This window comes from Dromiciops gliroides, chromosome 1, assembly GCF_019393635.1.
Source record: "Dromiciops gliroides isolate mDroGli1 chromosome 1, mDroGli1.pri, whole genome shotgun sequence".
Taxonomy (NCBI): Eukaryota; Metazoa; Chordata; class Mammalia; order Microbiotheria; family Microbiotheriidae; genus Dromiciops; species Dromiciops gliroides.
In genome coordinates, this window is record NC_057861.1 from 179,775,076 (window position 1) to 179,792,848 (window position 17,773).

At 38.1% G+C, this 17,773-nt stretch overlaps 1 protein-coding gene across 1 annotated transcript in view; it reads left to right on the plus strand.

The window, feature by feature from the left end:
- LOC122746901 overlaps positions 1-17,773 on the plus strand; it is a 96,853-nt gene that overhangs the window by 54,059 nt on the left and 25,021 nt on the right. Inside the window, exons 4-6 of the mRNA XM_043992988.1 lie at positions 2,640-2,824; positions 14,925-15,100; positions 15,702-15,771. Coding sequence (XP_043848923.1) covers positions 2,640-2,824; positions 14,925-15,100; positions 15,702-15,766 — 426 coding nt within the window. The 3' untranslated portion in view covers positions 15,767-15,771. The remainder of the gene's footprint in view (positions 1-2,639; positions 2,825-14,924; positions 15,101-15,701; positions 15,772-17,773) is intronic.

Below are 17,773 nucleotides of genomic sequence, written 5' to 3' on the forward strand. Positions count from 1 at the left end.
TGCCCCCTGAGATAATATTTATAAAGGCTATTAGCACAGTTCCTGGTACACAGTAGGCAGTACATAAATACTCATTCTTTCCCTTTCCCTTTCCTCACTTCTCCCTACCATCCCTTACTCAATAACAAAAATTTAAAAACCAAATTTCTAGTAACAAATATGCAGTCAATCAAAATAATTCCCCTAAAAGGCATATGTGCATATGTGTGTGTATCTATATGCATGTGTATATAAATTCTGCATTTCATCTCTGGATGGATAGCATGTTTTATCATTGGTCCTCTGAAATCATGAATGATCATAGTTCTTATGGCTTTTGAAGTTGTTTATTTTTACAATGTTTTATTATTCTCCTGATTCTGTTTATTTCATTCTTCCTCAGGTTATAAAAGTCCTCAAAATTGTTCATTTCTACAATATTGATATTATAGTATAAATTGTTCTGGTTCTACTCACTTCACATATTCATTCATCCCATTCTTCTCTGTATTATATTGATTTATGCAATCCTTTACTAGAAAGTATCCTCAACATAAAGTAATATACTAACACAATACTTCTTTACAAACAGTAAGCAATCACTAAATATTTGTTGAATGTCATAGAAGTGATTTGGAGACCACCTATCACAACAAGACTTTCTCAAGAAAATGAGAAAAATCCTCCGTTTGACACCTGGAAGTAATCCAGGGCATTCCACCCTATCTAACATTTAAGGTGTTATTTGCATGGAACATTACTCTAATGATCCATTAAAACATCCATTGAGAAGCTACTAGTTTGAAAGTGCTATGAATCCTGAATAATTAGCTCGTTATTATCTTATGATTATTTCATGAAAATCTTATCCAAAGCAAATCTAACTTCCAACTAAATTGACATTATTATCTACTGTACTTAACAATTTTTTTTTTAGATGACTTACTTCTGATACTGACTGAAGCCCAGGAAGAGTTGAGCTGATGAGAGCATCATACCCAGGCTCAGCTTCCAGGAAAGGCTGATAAGGATGTCTAAATCTTACCTTCCTTAACTTAAGAAAACATAAGGAGGGGCAGCTAGATGGTGCAGTGGTTAAAGCACTGGCCCTGGATTCAGGAGTACCTGAGTTCAGATCCGGCCTCAGACACTTGACACTTACTAGCTGTGTGACCCTGGGCAAGTCACTTAACCCCCATTGCCTGCAAAAAAAAACAAAAAAACAAAAACAAAAACAAAAAAACAAAACAAAAAAAAAGAAAACATAAGGAACCAATCAGGCAGAAAGGCAGCCTGTCATGGTGGGTAGAGTGTCAACTTTGGAGTAAAAAATATGGGTTCAGGTTATGTCTCTGTTATATTATCTGCGTGCCCATGGACAAGATGTTTGACTTCTTAAAGACAACTCTTTCAGATTATGTATGTTGCAGACAACATTTCATTTGTGGAGGGAATTTCTTCATTCAGAGTTCCTACACACAGATAAATAAGATTACGATTCTGGATACCCTTCCCACCTCATTCAAAAAAAAAAAAAATCAAGTGAGTAACAGATCCAGCTTTGAGAAAAAGAAAGGAAGAAAGGGTAGTTCAGCTTCAGTTGGTACCTTTCATCTTTCTAAAAAAATATTTCCACCTATATTGAAGGGTCTTAAGTATTAACTGATATTAACTAATTCAAACAAACCATTTAAAGTAACTAGGAATTGATAAGATAACACAGAGTCCTGGACCTGGAGTACAGAAAACCTGAATTCAGTTTTGATCTCCTACATTTAGTAGTTGGGTGACCTTAGACGAGTCATTTAACCTCCAATTCAGTTTCCTCATCAGTAAAATGAGGCTAACAACACCTGCCTTTCAGGGATAGTGCATGCAACATTTCACATCTATAACACTCCCCCACCTCTCTATTTTTTTCATTAACAAATTTATTTTCTCTCCCTCCCTTAGCGCCTAATTCAAAGGGTAGTTCTGAGGATAAAATGAGATATTTGTAATGCCCTTTGAAAACCTTATAACACCATATAAATGCTAGCTATTATCATTTCTCATCATTTTTGTTAGGAGAGAAAATACTACATTCAGTATGTGTCCCCAATTTCATAGTTTATTCTAGGGTGGTGCACACATCAGCAAATAAAGTCAGTTTCCTACTGAGGAGTATGCTTCTATATGACCCAGATGATTTTGGATCATCATACCAGCTGGCCTCCAATCTTCTCAACCATGTCTCTGGCTCATCATCTTGATTCTGCCTACTTTTTGGCAAGGAATGTCTAAGGCTTTAAATCCATTATTGCAGTCCTGATCTTCTTTTCTCCCAGGAGGGGCCTGACTCCCATCTGGTCCACCATGATATGGCAAAGTCCAGCCAGTTTTCAAACCTTCCTGAGAACATAATGTTTATTTCAGTTAGCTTTTATCCAACATCTGCTGCTTCCTTCTAGTAACTCCTTAAGCTAAATTTTGATGAGCATTCTATTACTTAGTATTAGCAATGAAAACCAAAGATCTGTATATCTAAAGAGTGGCTAGCCAAGTGCTAGGCACTCTATGGTTTTGTTTTTTTTCATTTTTAGGAAATTGGTCCTAGAACAGGGGTTCTTAAGGGATCCATGACATAGATTATACAAAGGTTAAAACTCTTGTCCTAGAAGCAGAAATGGCGAAAGAGGACCTATTCTCTTCTGACTATCACTCTCAGCCATTTAAGCAAACAAAATGGATCTTCCAGTGATGTGGGGGAAAGAAGCTTATTCTCCAAAGTTGGAAAGAGAAATGAAGACCCTATTTGTGGCTGTAGAAGAGGAAGAGAGCCCAGCAAGGAAACTACCAGCAGATGGTAAATACATTTTTAATTCCCTCTGTCATACTGTGTGGACTTGTGCACATTTGTCCTGCTGTGTTAGGTGCCTTAAATAGCTAGCCATGGAACTGAGTCGCAGTTTTGCTTCTGTCTGAAATATAGGAAACCTTGCTAGGTTGACAGAAGTGGAAGAATTGAGAGTAGGTCTAGGATGAGATGGATTTGCTTCCTGTTTTGCACTTCTGAAATATGTCATGTGCTGCAGTTCTTAATGCTTTGGGGATTGATTCCACATTGTGTCCTCTCCTCCACAGTTATGAAAGTCAAATAAATCAGAATATTTTGAATCCTACTAGTAGTGTCCATTATGTTGGGGCAAGAGGCTGCTTATTAAATGGGTAACATCCTTATGACAAATATCAAAGGATTAGCCTTTAGATCTGTGATGTTTAAAATCTAAATTGTGGTCACCTTAAATTAGAAGCTTCAGCACTAGTCTTTAGGCATTAAATATTTATTAAAGCATACGGGTATTCACAAGGAGTTCAGAAAGTTAAGAAAAAGCCTTTGTAGCCTAGAGTTCCAGCCTGGTTGGGTTCTTCCTCAAGTACTCCTCCAAGAGCCTGCTTTAATCAGGAACTCTCTCCAGCAAACTGATTGTGGAAGCTTTTTATAGGTCTGGAACAGAGGTGGTCCTTACACACTGCTTCAAGCTGATTGGTTGGCATCCTCCAAATCCAGTAAGGGCTATCCAGGTGTGATTACAATCTAGTTAACTTTGAAGTAAGCTAATCAGCAGTCAATCACTCTCACTTGATTCAATCAGTTTAGATTAATCTCCAGGTGGGTCTTTGAGTATCTGCTAAATCCCATTATTTTATCACATTTCCCCCCTTTGTTTCTTCTAGGAATAGGTGTTCCTTGATGAAACAGTAAAAAAATAATTAAGTCTTTGAAAGTCTTTTCTCAGGTGATTCTTGGGATGTCCTCTGGGTGTAGTCATGGAATGGAAGTCTTTTCAGGTGTTTCAAATGTGTAGATGCTGGTAATCAGCTAGGAAGTTTCCTACAAAATTGAGCTTAACACAACTTTAAAGAGTTTGCCAGTAATCAAATCAAACAATGAAGGTTCTTAAAAACATGAATTGAGAAGACAAGAATTTTTTAAAATCTTCATTTCATCACCTTTTGTATCATCTGCCTAATTATCCTCATGCCATTATGAGAAATTTTAAAATCTAGTATAATTGGTAACAGATGTCAAGGCCAAATACAACACTGTATTTATCATGACATCTGAGATAATTATGGGGATTACCATTGAGCAATATATACAGCACATGCAGTATGCCAGGCTTAAAATAGGTGGATGGGATATATGTCCATGCCACTGAACATATTGGAGGAAACTGAGTCAGGCTTAATGAGATGCATGGCACTGAGACGTCCATGGCATCAGGCATATTGTAGGGGAATAGAAGCCAGGTGTAGAATGAGATGGGTGGGATGAAAACTTCCAGCCATCTGTGCAGTACCTGGACTTCATAAGTGTCTCCCCTTCTGTGAGAGTTCAATGCCTGCTCTTGTATGTATTCCTCTCATGGGTAAAGGCAATTAATGTCTTAAATGGTAAACTCCCATAATCCAAGTCTCATATGGATTTTAAAATTTGAGGATAATAATGATAGCAAAAAAATGTGAAATGATCACAAAAACTGTGAATTTGCTTTGAGTCAGAATATGTTACAGTGTACAATGAATTCAAATAATATTTTTTTGCAAAAATAGTATTTCTAGAATTAATTTACACTTGTCATAGTAATCAATTTACCAAGGAAATACTTTATATAATTTGATCAAATAATCAGTTGGAAAAACAAAACATGATCTTAAAAGAATGAAAATCTCTATGAAAACAAACTCATACTATTAATTTCAAAATGTAGATACAATGGCATAAAAAGCAAACCTTTATGTAACATTTGAACTGACATTATTTCTCTGAGTGAATTTAGAGCATTTTAAATTTTGCTATCTAAAATCTCCACATCTCATATTAATATCTTGCTGTCTACTTCTGCATTTTGGCAAAATATATGCCAGTTTATGGCAATAGAAGCAGATTCTTGAAATATGATGATGATAAAGTTTCTCTTGTTTTTCTTCAACCCCTTTATTTTCTCTTTCATAATACCAATGCTTTATTTTATTTTTTTTGTGGGCGGGGGCAATGGGGGTTAAGTGACTTGCCCAGGGTCACACAGCTAGTAAGTGTCAAGTGTCTGAGGCTGGATTTGAACTCAGGTACTCCTGAATCCCGCTGGTGCTTTATCCACTGCTCCACCTAGCCGCCCCCATACCAGTGCTTTATAAAGTTATTAGTTAAAGGCAAAAGCAGGTAAAGATAAATCAAAATAGAAAGTCCATAAAAATGAAGCATTTTCTTACCCAATGTGAAAATCAGAAGGTTGAGGGTTCAGCAGTCCCTTTGTGGTCGCCAAACTGTGATGTTTAAAATCTAAATTGTGGTCACCTTAAATTAGAAGCTTTAGCACTAGTCTTTGGGCATTAAACATTTATTAAAGCATACGGGTATTCACAAGGAGTTCAGAAAGTTAAGAAAAAAGCCTATGTAGCCTAGAGTTCCAGCTTGGTTGGGTTCTTCCTCAAGTCCTCCTCCAAGAGCCTGCTTTAATCAGGAACTCTCTCCAGCAAACTGATTGTGGAAGCTTTTTATAGGTCTGGAACAGAGGTGGTCCTTACACACTGCTTCAAGCTGATTGGTTGGCATCCTCCAAATCCATTAAGGGCTAGCCAGGTGTGATTACAATCTAGTTAACTTTGAAGTAAGCTAATCAGCAGTCAATCACTCTCACTTGATTCATTCAGTTTAGATTAATCTCCAGGTGGGTCTTTGAGTATCTGCTAAATCCCATTATTTTATCACAGATCCATTTAATTATACCAACTCCTCTGAGGAGTGTCATACCACATGTGACAGCCTTGAATTCGAGACCTTGTGCTCTGTTATACTTTTATTCTTGACATAACATTCCCATAGAACTTAAGAGGAATTTCACCACCAGATTGAAAATCAAATATGATATTGGATAAAGCAGAATGAAGACTAGAAGAATAGGTTGCTAAACAGACCTTTATTGATGTTACAGCTGAGAAATTTCCTTAACACGGTATATTAAAGCTGATTCTTAATAGCCTAGTAAAAGGGAGAAAGTATGAAGGGTTCTGTTGCTGAAACAGCAACAACAGCACATCAGGATAAGACAGAGGTAAGAGAATATGTGAATACACCTTAACTATCAGTGCTCCCTGTAGTCTTTCAAAAAGAATTTCAGCAATATTATAAACTCATAGATGCTGGCTATGGACTCTTAGATTAATTATATTATTTTCTGTTGTTGGTTTGTTTTTACTTGGGAACTAAATTATTGAGAGGGACTCTGGGTACTAGAGTATTAGTTACAGGTACCACCAGAGGTACGTCAACAACTAGTCTATAACTTGGAGTGTTAAAAGAGTTGCCTGGACTACTGAGACTTTAAGTGACTTGCCTGTGGTCACATAGTTCATTTGTGTCAGAGACACAAATAGATTCAAATGCAGGACTTTCTGACTCTAAGGAGAATCCTTTATCTACTATTACTAGAAACAGGTCATATAATCATAGAACTCATGAACTCTCAGGGACTTGGGTGGTCATCTGCTCTATGACCCATCCTTTATATGAAAGGAAACTGAGACCTACAGATGTAAAGATACTTGGCTAAGGGCATACTAATAATTAATAGAGGAGTTGGGGTTAGAACTTAGGTCTTCTATTTCCCTATTCATTTCTTTTGGGGATACCACACATAACATGGCGCCTAGTGAAAAATAAAAATGCTACAGTGGATAGAACACTACCCTAGAGTCAGGAAGACCTGAGTTCAAATCTGGCTTCAGACAGTTATTAACTGTGTGACCATAGACAAGTCACATAACCTTCTTTGCCTCAGTTTCCTCAGTTATAAGATGAGCTGGAGAAGGAAATGGCAAATAACTCTAGTATCTCTGCCAAAAAAAAAAAACAAATAGGGTCATGAAGAGTCATTCATGACTGAACAACAACAGTTGTTTTTCAAAAGTCAAGTGATGGAAGAGTCCTAGTTTTAAACAGATGCACTCATGCTCATCCTCAGCTATTTAGCAGCAAGGTAACAGTAGAGGTCAATGTCTTTGTTCTTTTGCAGCAACATACAAAGGAAAGCAGTGGCAGTCTGCTCAGGAAGCTTTGCTTCACTGTATATATACTTCAAGGTTTAAGGGGAAATATATTAGCTTATTCCTATCCCAGTCTCCTGGGAATGTTTGTCTTAGATTTAAAAGCTGCTAGACTCCTTTGCACAGCTATCAACCTCTGTTCATGAGAATGCAGGGAAGATTGGTAGGTAAAGACTGAAAATCAGTGATAGAAGAAAATCGGGAGCTTCACACAGCACCCTCCCACACAATTCCTCATTCAGACTATTGCTGCTAACCTCTCTTGAGGGGCATTAAATTTCACCCTCACTTAGAAAAAGAAAGGAACATAATAAAACCACTTCTGACCACACTGCACAAATCTTCATTTTGTCACATAATTTAGCTTCTTCATGGCAGCCTGAGTCTTCTTTTTACACAAAGTAGCTCTTTTGATTTTTGTTTTAAATGATCACATAGTGAGCCTATTCAGCAATTGAATCCAACAAGTATTTATTAAGCACCTACTATGTGTCAGGTGCTATGGGAGGTGCTGGGGATACAAAGGTAAAAATGAAAACAGTTCTTACTTTCAAGGACCTAACATTCTAGGTAGGGAGAAGATAGGGAATGACATGTACAACTACATAAATAGAAATTAAACACAAGATGATTTCAGGTTAGGTGGGAAGAGTGCTCAAATTAGGCAGGACTTTTGAGAAAGACACTAGAACTGAGCCTTGAAGTACAGCTAGGAATTCTAAGAGGTGGAGGTGAGGAAAGAGAGGAATGCACAGAGAGAGGAGAGAGAATGCGACCTATGTCGATTTGGCTGTGCCATAGAGTAGATGCAGGGGACTAATGTAAGATAAGTCTGAGAAGACAGAGCAGATAATGAATGTCAAGCAGGATTGTTTGGGTCAGGGGTGGGGGGCGAGAGGTTCCTTTTATTCTAGAGGCAGTAGAGAGCCACTGAAGCTTCTTGAGTAGGGGAGTGACATAGATTTGTGCTTTGGAAATACCAGTCTGGTAGGATGGAATGAAATATTTCCAATGTTTTCACTTCTCATGTCATTAATCAAAAATATTTCCAAATCAGCAGTTCTTGAAGTTTCATATTTCAGATAAAATGGAAACAGTATTAGCAAACTATATAACTAACAACATTCCCATATAGGTCCTGTTAAATTCTAGAAATAATTATTACAGCATGTTGAAATTTACAAATACCAAAATTGCTTCAAAATACGAATTACAGGATTATTCTGCTTGTGGTCATTGTGCACTGAATCCTTTGTTAATAGAATAGAACTCAGAATTTTGAACATGGATGTTGTTGTCTCTACTAATATCCAACTCTGATGCTTCCAGTCTCAATAGGGTATGCCAAAATAAATTAAGCTGTGGGGGGAGGGGTCCTACCAAGCTGGAAAGGTGTCAAGGATAGCCTTGCAAACAAATCATGCATCTGTCATTCAAGGACCAACCTAGATAAGTTTGGGGAACTTTGTCACCTGGGGGCTGGCCACCAGGTGATAACTTAATTTGTTCACAGCTGCTCCTCAAGACCCTTTCTTGGTAGAGGTAGCATAGAGAGATTATAATCTCCATCAGTAGAGAGCAGAGCCACAAGGAGGAAATCATAGATCTTTACAGTATTAAAAGTAGAATGATGGTAAGTTTGCTGAAAACTACCACAGCTGTTTAAGATGTGTTGTACAGAATTATCTTGACTGAATTATTTTGAACAGTGCATCAATGAGCAGATTTTGTGTTACTCCATTCCTGTGTTCCAAATTATGTTATCTAGTTAATGTCATTGGGGAGATTTGAAGCCTTAATAATTACAGCTCAAGGCCTACAGGTTTTTTTTTAAAGAAATTATGTTAAATGCACATTTATTCAGAGAGTTACCTTCTGATAGCCTGTTGACTTATTTTGTTTGAGAAATAAATTAAAATCGAGATTCTTTAAGAGTTCAAGTTCAGTTTATTTTTGTTTAAAAATATTTCACTTAAGAATTGTCTAACATAGAAAGCAAAGGAATTACTTATTTCAAAGCATGGGAAAAGTATTCGATATTGCTTTCACCTTCTTGCTTATTGAAGAAGTTTTAGGGACTCCTTTCTTTGCAAAAGAATTCAGGTGTTTCATCCTAAATTAAAGTGTTCTTTTCATCTATGTGCATATACAGATCTGAAATTGCTCCTGCTTTGAGGTCAAGGACTCTCCCTATGGCTGGGTGCCATTTTTTCCCTTGTACTCCCATGATCCTCTGAAATAAATCAACTTTCTGTTGAAATCTTTTTGCCAGTTCCCCTTCAAACTAAAGTGTGCTGACTGGGAGCTGAGCTCTCCTTTGTGCTTTTGTTGAACAAACAGGGAAACAATACAGCTCCTGTCACTGAGAGACAGAAAAAAAAAGTGAAACCACTATTGTGAGTGTTGGAGGACATTGTGGGGGTGTCCTACCAACCTTTCCCCCAATTTCAGCATTTATTATTAGATGCCTTGGGAGAAGAAGGGGCTGTGAATAACAGTAGCAGATTCTAGCCTGTGCGTAGTATTGTTCACAAGGATCTCATGAGTCAGAAAGCTTGTTAGCAGGTCTGCCCACCTTTATGGGAGTAGTTCCCTTAGGGGAAAAAAAAAAGAAAAAAAAGAAAAAATGTGACTTGCCCTCTCAGAGAATGATTCCTCTACAATTCTTTTCCCTTTTTATTTCATTATAACTATGAATAAATACGCAACAGGCTTTTACACCCCCTCTGGAAACCTAATGCCATAGAGTGGTTTTCAGGAAATTAGACCACTTGAATCTGAGCTACACTGATTCATAAACCAAGCTGTTGAATGTTTCCACAACTCCAGGGAGACATTGTCTTTTTAGTTAATAGTGGTTTTTTTCCAAAAAAGAACAATATTCTTCCAAGAATGTTATATTTTCAACATGGTCTACCATTAGCATTTCTGCATGAGAAAAAGTCAGTTTTCAGGAATAAAACTAAATTCTCATTTCCCAAATCCTTTTCCCTGCTGAGCACTGGTACCTTTAAATAACCTTCTAGTCGATCCCCAACAGGATAGCACAAATCTCCCAGTTTTCAAAACCTACTATTAATAATAACTTATGTTTGTATAAGTGTTCTATGTGCCCCCTAAGCAGTTCCACATCCAATATTTTCTTCACATCCAATGAAAAATTCTTCACATTCATCCATGGACCAATGCTGTAAAGTAAGTGAGAAATAGGTACTATTGGACTCATTTTGTGAATGAAGAAACAAGGGCTCTGAGAAGTTGTCATTTGCCTAACATCATACAGCAATTTAGTGATTACAACTATTATTCTGAGTCTCATGCTTTAAACCCAAGTCCAATGCTCTTTTCACTAGACCATAATGAACCTTTCAGGTGCCATTGGTGGAAGCATCTACAGGATGTACTATATACACAAATATATTTCAAGCAACAAGGGTTTAAAATAAGAGGAAGAAAACAAATTAACCTGTATTTCCCAAGTGTCCAAACGTATACACTGAAGTAAAAAGTGAGTTGGCACAAATTTTGCCTTCTGAGAGTTCACAGTTTGATGAAATAACATTAAACTCTTGCAACTGAAAATAACATGCCTAAAACATATGTATATATGCACTGGGGAAAGGGTTTTGGCATTTGTTGACTCTCTTGTTCCCTAAAGCCAGGTATGTAATAGGTATTATAGCTTGGAAGTGGGGGGGGGTGTCAGATGAAAGTAGGTACTAATGGAAATTAAAAGAAGAAGTGTTACTATGGGAGGGGAGTACTGACAGCAGGAGTAGGACAGATAGAATAAATGGATTGTAAAATCCTAGAATCAAATAACTAGAAGGGACGTTATAAATCCTTTAGTCAAACTTTTTGCCCAGTGTATGAATTCCTTCTTCAGTGTCCTAAAAAAAAAATACATGTACCCTCTGCTTGAACACCTTAAGTGAGGGAGAACTCACTACCTATATTTGGAAGTGTTTCAGGGGAATCTGTGATACCATCCTGCATTAAATAATGATACATTACAGAGATACTGCTGGGTAACCTAGTGGTTAGAGGGCCAAGCCTGGAATCAGGAGGACCTGAGTTCAAATCTAGCCTCAGACACTTACTAGCTGTGTGACCCAGAGCAAGTCACTTAACCATGTTTGCTTCAGTTTCCTCATCTGTAAAATGAGAAGAAAATGGCAAACCACTCCAGTATCTTTTCTATATAAACTCCAAATAGAATCATGAAAAGTCAAAAGTGACTGAAAATGACTAAACAAAACAGAGATCCTTCTGGGCCTCAAAACCTTGGTCCAACAATAGTTTGTTTTTTGTTTTTTTAATGAAAGTTAGTCTAGGGGCAGCTAGGTGGCACAGTGGATAGAGCACCAGCCCTGGAGTCAGGAGGACCTGAGTTCGAATCCGGCCTCAGACACTTGATACTTACTAGCTGTGTGACCCTGGGCAAGTCACTTAACCCCAATTGCCTCACTAAAAGAAAATAAATTAATTAAATTTAATTAAATTAAAAAAAAGAAAGTTAGTCTGCTGATGCAGAAAGCAAGTGGAAGATTAAAGAACATAATAAAGTCTTCAAAGTCTTCAAAGAACATAATAAAGTCCTTGTCTTATACCATTAGAACTCTGGGTCCTAGGCCTGCAGTTGGTTGCTTTTGTCACAAGTAAACAGAGAGATTAATGAAGTAATGTTCTGTGCTTCTTAACTACAAAGGCCAATAGAAGTCCCAGAGTGCAATAGGGTATTTGTTTAGTGGTCTGTGGGTAACTTTTACTGTATTTCACCTCCCCACATGGAGCAGGGGGACTACAGATGCCTGCTACCTCTGTGAAAATCTGCCATGTTATCAGGGATCATGGAAATTTTTCTGGTTTGATTTGCAAACATGGCCTGACCCAATTCAGAAGCATGATTCTTTCTGTTGTTTCCATATAATCACTTGACCCTGAGTGCACAGTACAGTTTTGCAGGATGAGAAGGGATCTCAGAGTCCATCTAACCTGGCTCAAACCTAAGCAAAATTTCCCTCTATAGCATCCCCTATAAGTGCTAATGTATCATCTTCTTGAAAACCTCTACTAATAGAGAATCTATTAGCTCTCAGCATGGGACATTACATTTCTGGACACCTCTAATTTTTAGGAAGGATTCCCTTAAGTTGAGAGATTAAAAATCTGTCTCTGTAAGAAACATTTACCACTTTCCCCTGTTCTGCAATCTGAAGCCAAGCAACCCCTTTGCCACCCACCTTGGGCCTGGGAAGAGCCTTCCTTGGGGTACCAGATCCATTCTGTAGGAGTCTGTGTCCCCTGTTGCCAAGCCCTATTCTCCAATCACAGTCCATAACCCTGGTTCAGGTCTTGTCACTTCTTTCCTAAACTGTTTCAATAGTCCTTTCAAAGATTTCCTATTTTCTGTTCTCCAGTTCATCCTAAGCATCCTTAAAAAGCAGCCTGTCTCCTGGAAAGCCCCCTGTTCTCATCTTCATTTTCTAGAATCTTGACATTCCTTCAAGGCTCACTGATAGTTCCTCTGAGAAACCATCCCTAATCCCCTCCATTGTTAGTATCCATGCTCTCTGCAAATTACTGAGTATCTCTCCAGTGGAATGTAAACTCTATGAAAACTTACACTTTCGGCTCAGTCTGAGACTGACCATAGGAAAAGAGAAAGCTACTACAGCATTGGAAAAGGCACATACTTGATTTTCAGAGAAAGGAAAAAAATGAAATCAGAAAATTATGGCACAAAGAATTTGGCAATTCTTGTTTGTTTTTTATTTGTGTTTATTATTTTATTAATAATGCATTCTGTTATTATTTTATTTATTATTAAAGAGATAGCAAGTGAACATCCAGAAAAGGAAGCAGTAATCACTAAGAGCTAAAACAACCTCATATCAGAATAAGCTCATTTCCATTTTTGACAGGTTTACTAGACTTGCTGGTAAAGCAAATGCTATAGCTATAGTGTACTTGGATTCTGGCAAAGAATTTGAAAATGTCTCTTTTGTTATTTTTGTGGAAAATATGTAGAGGTGGGCTAAATGAGAACCCAGTTAAGCTGATTCAGAACTGACCAAATGGCCACATCCATTGATGATTTGATTAGGAAGACTTTAGTGGAGTTTCCTAGGGATCTATGCCAAGCATAAATAGCTCGCTCACCAATTGCAGATGACATAAAGCCAAGAGGGTTAGCTAACCCACTGGATGGCATATTCAGGATTCAAAAAGAGTTTTGCAAACTAGAACAATGGGTTAAATCTAGTAAAAATCAAATTTGTAAGGAAAGTATTAGTGAGTTCCCCCCTCCTTAGCTCAATTTAGGTACTCACATCTATATAGCCACATATTATGAGTTTTTAATGTGTTAACAAGGTATAAGATCCCTTTGATTGAATCAAGACTAGAACAAGATGATTTAGTGAGCAAACAAATTAGTCATGCCCCTGGGATCTCTAAGAATCTAAGTCCTGGAAGAAGAGATTGCCACCCAGAAAATGTTAGAGGAAATCAACTGAAGGCTGGGGTGGGTCAGGATTTCTTTCCCTTCCATACCAACATCAGTCATATAGCTTTGAATGGGAACTGGTAGAACAGTAGGACATGATACATCCAGGTTGGATAGAGACACAAACTTCAGATAGACACATAGAGTTGCACACCTGAGGGAGAAAGCATGACTCCTGACAACAGAGAAGAGAGTCAGCTATGAAGAGGTGTAGACCCCAGGAACTCATCTGACAACCCATTCAGTGGAGACCCTACATTGAAAGGGAAATGCATGGGGACCATACAAAGAGAGAAAGCCCTGCTAAGTAGGTCTTGGGAGTTGCCTTTGCTACCATGTATCCTACACATTGAGCAGCTAGGTGGCCCAGTTGGAATCAGGAATACTCATCTTCCTAAGTTCAAATCTGGTCTCAGACATTTATTAGCTGTATGACCCTGGGCAAGTCACTTAACCCTGTTTGCCTCAGTTTCCTCATCTGGAAAATGAGCTGGATAAGGAAATGGCAAGGCACTCTAGGATCTCTGCCAAGAAAATCCCAAATATGGGTCATGGTGAGTCAGACACAGTTGAAATGACCAAACAATAGCAAATCCTACACATGTGTCTCTTTACCATTGAACTCTAAATTTGAGACCACTTCCCTTGGATGCTGTGTGTATTTGTGGGAGAGTGTACCCCATATTTCTGGAGATAATTTTTTGTATAGTTCAAGTTTTTATTATTCTATCTTAATAAATGCCTTTGTTGTGAGCCAATTGTGTATGTTGGCTTTGTGTATGTTGGCTGAGTGTTCGTGGGAAATAAATGGAGAGTTCCTAAATTAGGAGTGCAAACCCACAGAGTCAACTCTTGATAGAGAGTAATCACTCCTCTAGAGTCCCAACACACAAGTGCAAAGACAATTTGAGGAAATAATCCATAGAAAGGTTCTATAAATTTAATAAGATGCATGTAGTCTTATACTTATGTTCACAAATAATAGATGAAAGTTACATAACTAGAATGCATGAGAGATAACCATACAAATGTCTGGATGAGAAATGGAGCTTCTCATTGGAGGAACAGCCAGGAAGCCAGTGTCACTGGATTAAAGAGTTCATGGCAGGGAGTAAAGTGTAAAAAGACTGGAAAGGTAGAGGTGGGCCAGGTTATTTGTTAGTTTATTATACTGATGTTTAAACAAACATTTCTTTAATCTGTTTTCTCATCAATGTGGGGACACCCCTATGCATAATTTTTGCCTTTGTTTACCCTACTTTCTGCCAACTAATCACCCTTACTACAGAAGTGGACTAAAGAGTAATTGGGTATTTTATATTTTTCTTTGTTTCATTGATTTCCGCAGCCAAAGAATTCAGCACCAAATGACCAGCTGGTACTCAGAAAGAAGCCATAACCTGTGGCCAGGTCCATACTCAAAGTCTTATCAGCATGGTGAAGTTTGTGTTCTGCTAGCATCACCCTTAGGAACTCAGGATCACATCCATGCCATGGAGAGTCATCACAGCAAGACTTTGTGCAGTAATTATCTTTTAAATAAATTAACCACAAATTAAGAACCAATCCATATTTTGGACACTACATCATTTCTATTCCTCGGAACTGTTCTTACAGTGACCAAAAAGAAAAAGAAATCACAGTGTCCATTGAGGCCAAGTAATGGTGTGGATGTTCTTTCCATTTTCCCATATTTAACATTTTAAACCATAATCCACATGCCTCATAAAAGAAAATACAACACAAATCTCAGAAATGCCATAGTACTGACATAAAGACCACAATTATCCAAAGAAAGTTTTAAATTTTTTTGAAAATTACTTATATACTTAGAATCTAGATTTTAGAAGGATAATCATAAGTACTTAATAATATGACTTTAATGTACAAAGGTGTACAAATGAGAATGTTCGACTCATTCCTAGGTATAGATACAAAATAGAAATACAAAGGTAGTGGTGGTGGTGGTGGTGGTGGTAGTAGTGGTAGTAGTAGTAGCAGCAGCAGCAGCAGTAGTAGTAGTAATAGTACTAAAATAATCATCTGAGTAATAACCACATACACTTTTCCCCTGAAGATGCATGATCTTATTTAATTTGCATCATATTTTTTTTCATTTCCCCAGTGCCCTTCTCAGCAGAACAGAAGCAGTGTTCCCAGGAAGAACTCCTACCATACTATAAAGAGTAAATTAGGTGGGTGAGATGACAAATTCTTTCCTATTATTCATCATCTATTTTCCTAGAATTTTTTGAAGGACACCTGCCTAAAAGGCTAAGTTTTCTTAGAATGGACGTTAGATGATAAATTATCAAAGAACTGCATTTGATGTCTATATGTCACAAAAAGATCACTTTGGGGAGAAATCATGTATATGCTCCTTAAGTCAGATGCACTGTTATGTCTGCTTTTATTCCATCATTTGTACAGGCCTCCAGCCAAAACTTCAATCATTCTGGAAAAAAATCCCACCAGAAACAAAATGATGCCAGTGGAAATGCTGAGAGTATGGCAGAAATTAACAATGGATAGTTGATTATGTAGAACATCATATCAGCAACCAGTGCTATTGTGTAGTCTTCTCTGAGGCACAATTCAGACGACCTTTGTCATCTTTGTATCTCCTTTGTTTTCAGAAGCCACATGACATAGTAGCACCACCCCCCCCAACTTCCCCCCCCTCCCATCCCTCAGCTCATCCTTTTGAAGATTCAGCAGTGGGAAAAGTCATCTATCTTCTCAGCTCTGGTGTGTTTATTATTAGCCCCTCATGACTATACATGCCCACATTTATTTTGCTGTTTATGTGACTCCTTAGGCAAACACACAGTCTACCTCGAAGCATGACTTTTGCCATACTGGCCACCTAATTAGGCACAGATTCCTGTACCCATTCCCACATACACTCCAAAGCCAATCTTTGAGGTTTATTATGCCACAGTGGCTGCATTTTTGTTAAACCGCCCACACAGCCAAACAAATGAATGCATTTTTAGAATTAGTTTACCAGCATTATATTTGTAATGACACTGACCCTTTTGGCAAAGAATCTTGAAATGCCCTGCAGAAAGAAGTCTATGAATCTTAGAAACCACTTTGAAGTCCGTAGGGGGTGAGTACTGCTATTCCCATAGATGGAGAAACTGGGGCAGACGGAGGTTATGTGACCGTAACACTTAGTCATGTGGCAAGGAGGTGGCAGCTGTGATTGGAACTTTGGCCGTTCCAAACTCACAATGCAGGTCTAACCACAGGACTCCATTTCTAAATTCAGCTGAAGAGAGCTCAGCTCTCGGTGTCTTCTGTTAATGTCTGAGTCATTTCTCCCTTTGAAGATGCTGGGCTTTATCTTGAACTCTAGGTTACCTCTGGATAATCACATGGTACTTCTGAAAAATAGTGCAAATGGAGGGGGTGACTTTATAAGCGTCCTTGTATCTCCAGCCTACGTGGATGTGGTCTCTCAGCACTTAGGGACTTTGTTTGACACTTTATTAATTTGTACTCACTCGTGTATGTTGTGTTGTAAATACTCTTAATCATTTTCATATGCACATAATGTTTGCATGTGAATGTCTTTAGGAAGTAAGGGAATGAGGATAGGAGTCATTTTGGGTCAGCAATAGACAGTAACAGGCAACCTTCTTCTCTAAGAGACCTGACCACTGACTTCTCTCCAACCCCTCCCCCCCCCCCCGTAAAACTGGTCTAGGATGACACCTTTTCTTTCCCCATCCTGCTTCTTTAATACATGAAAAGAAGGATTAGATGTTGATGTTTCCTCTGTATTTGCAGCCATGGATGGATGCCCATTTAGCTGGGGGTTTTCATGTTCTACTTTAATAAAACCTTAGAAAGTTAGAGATGGAAGAGACAGACCTTTGAAACCTCACCTGATCAATTCATGTCTGTCTTGCCTCATTTTACAGATGAGGAAACTGTAGAGTTTAAGTGACCTGCTCAACATCATGGCCAGTTAGTAGCTACTACAGGACTGTAGGTCTCCTCCTTTCCCACCTCTGTGTTCCTTATTTGACTCATTAATGGTGATTCTTGGCTGTCTGGACTCCTTCACTCACAGGCAAATTTCTTCAGAGCTCATCTGCTAGAATTATATCTGGGACTAAGCTTTTCCACCATTAACATTCTAAAATTTAAAGGGAACTCCTCAGCCTCACTGTTAAACTATACTCTAGT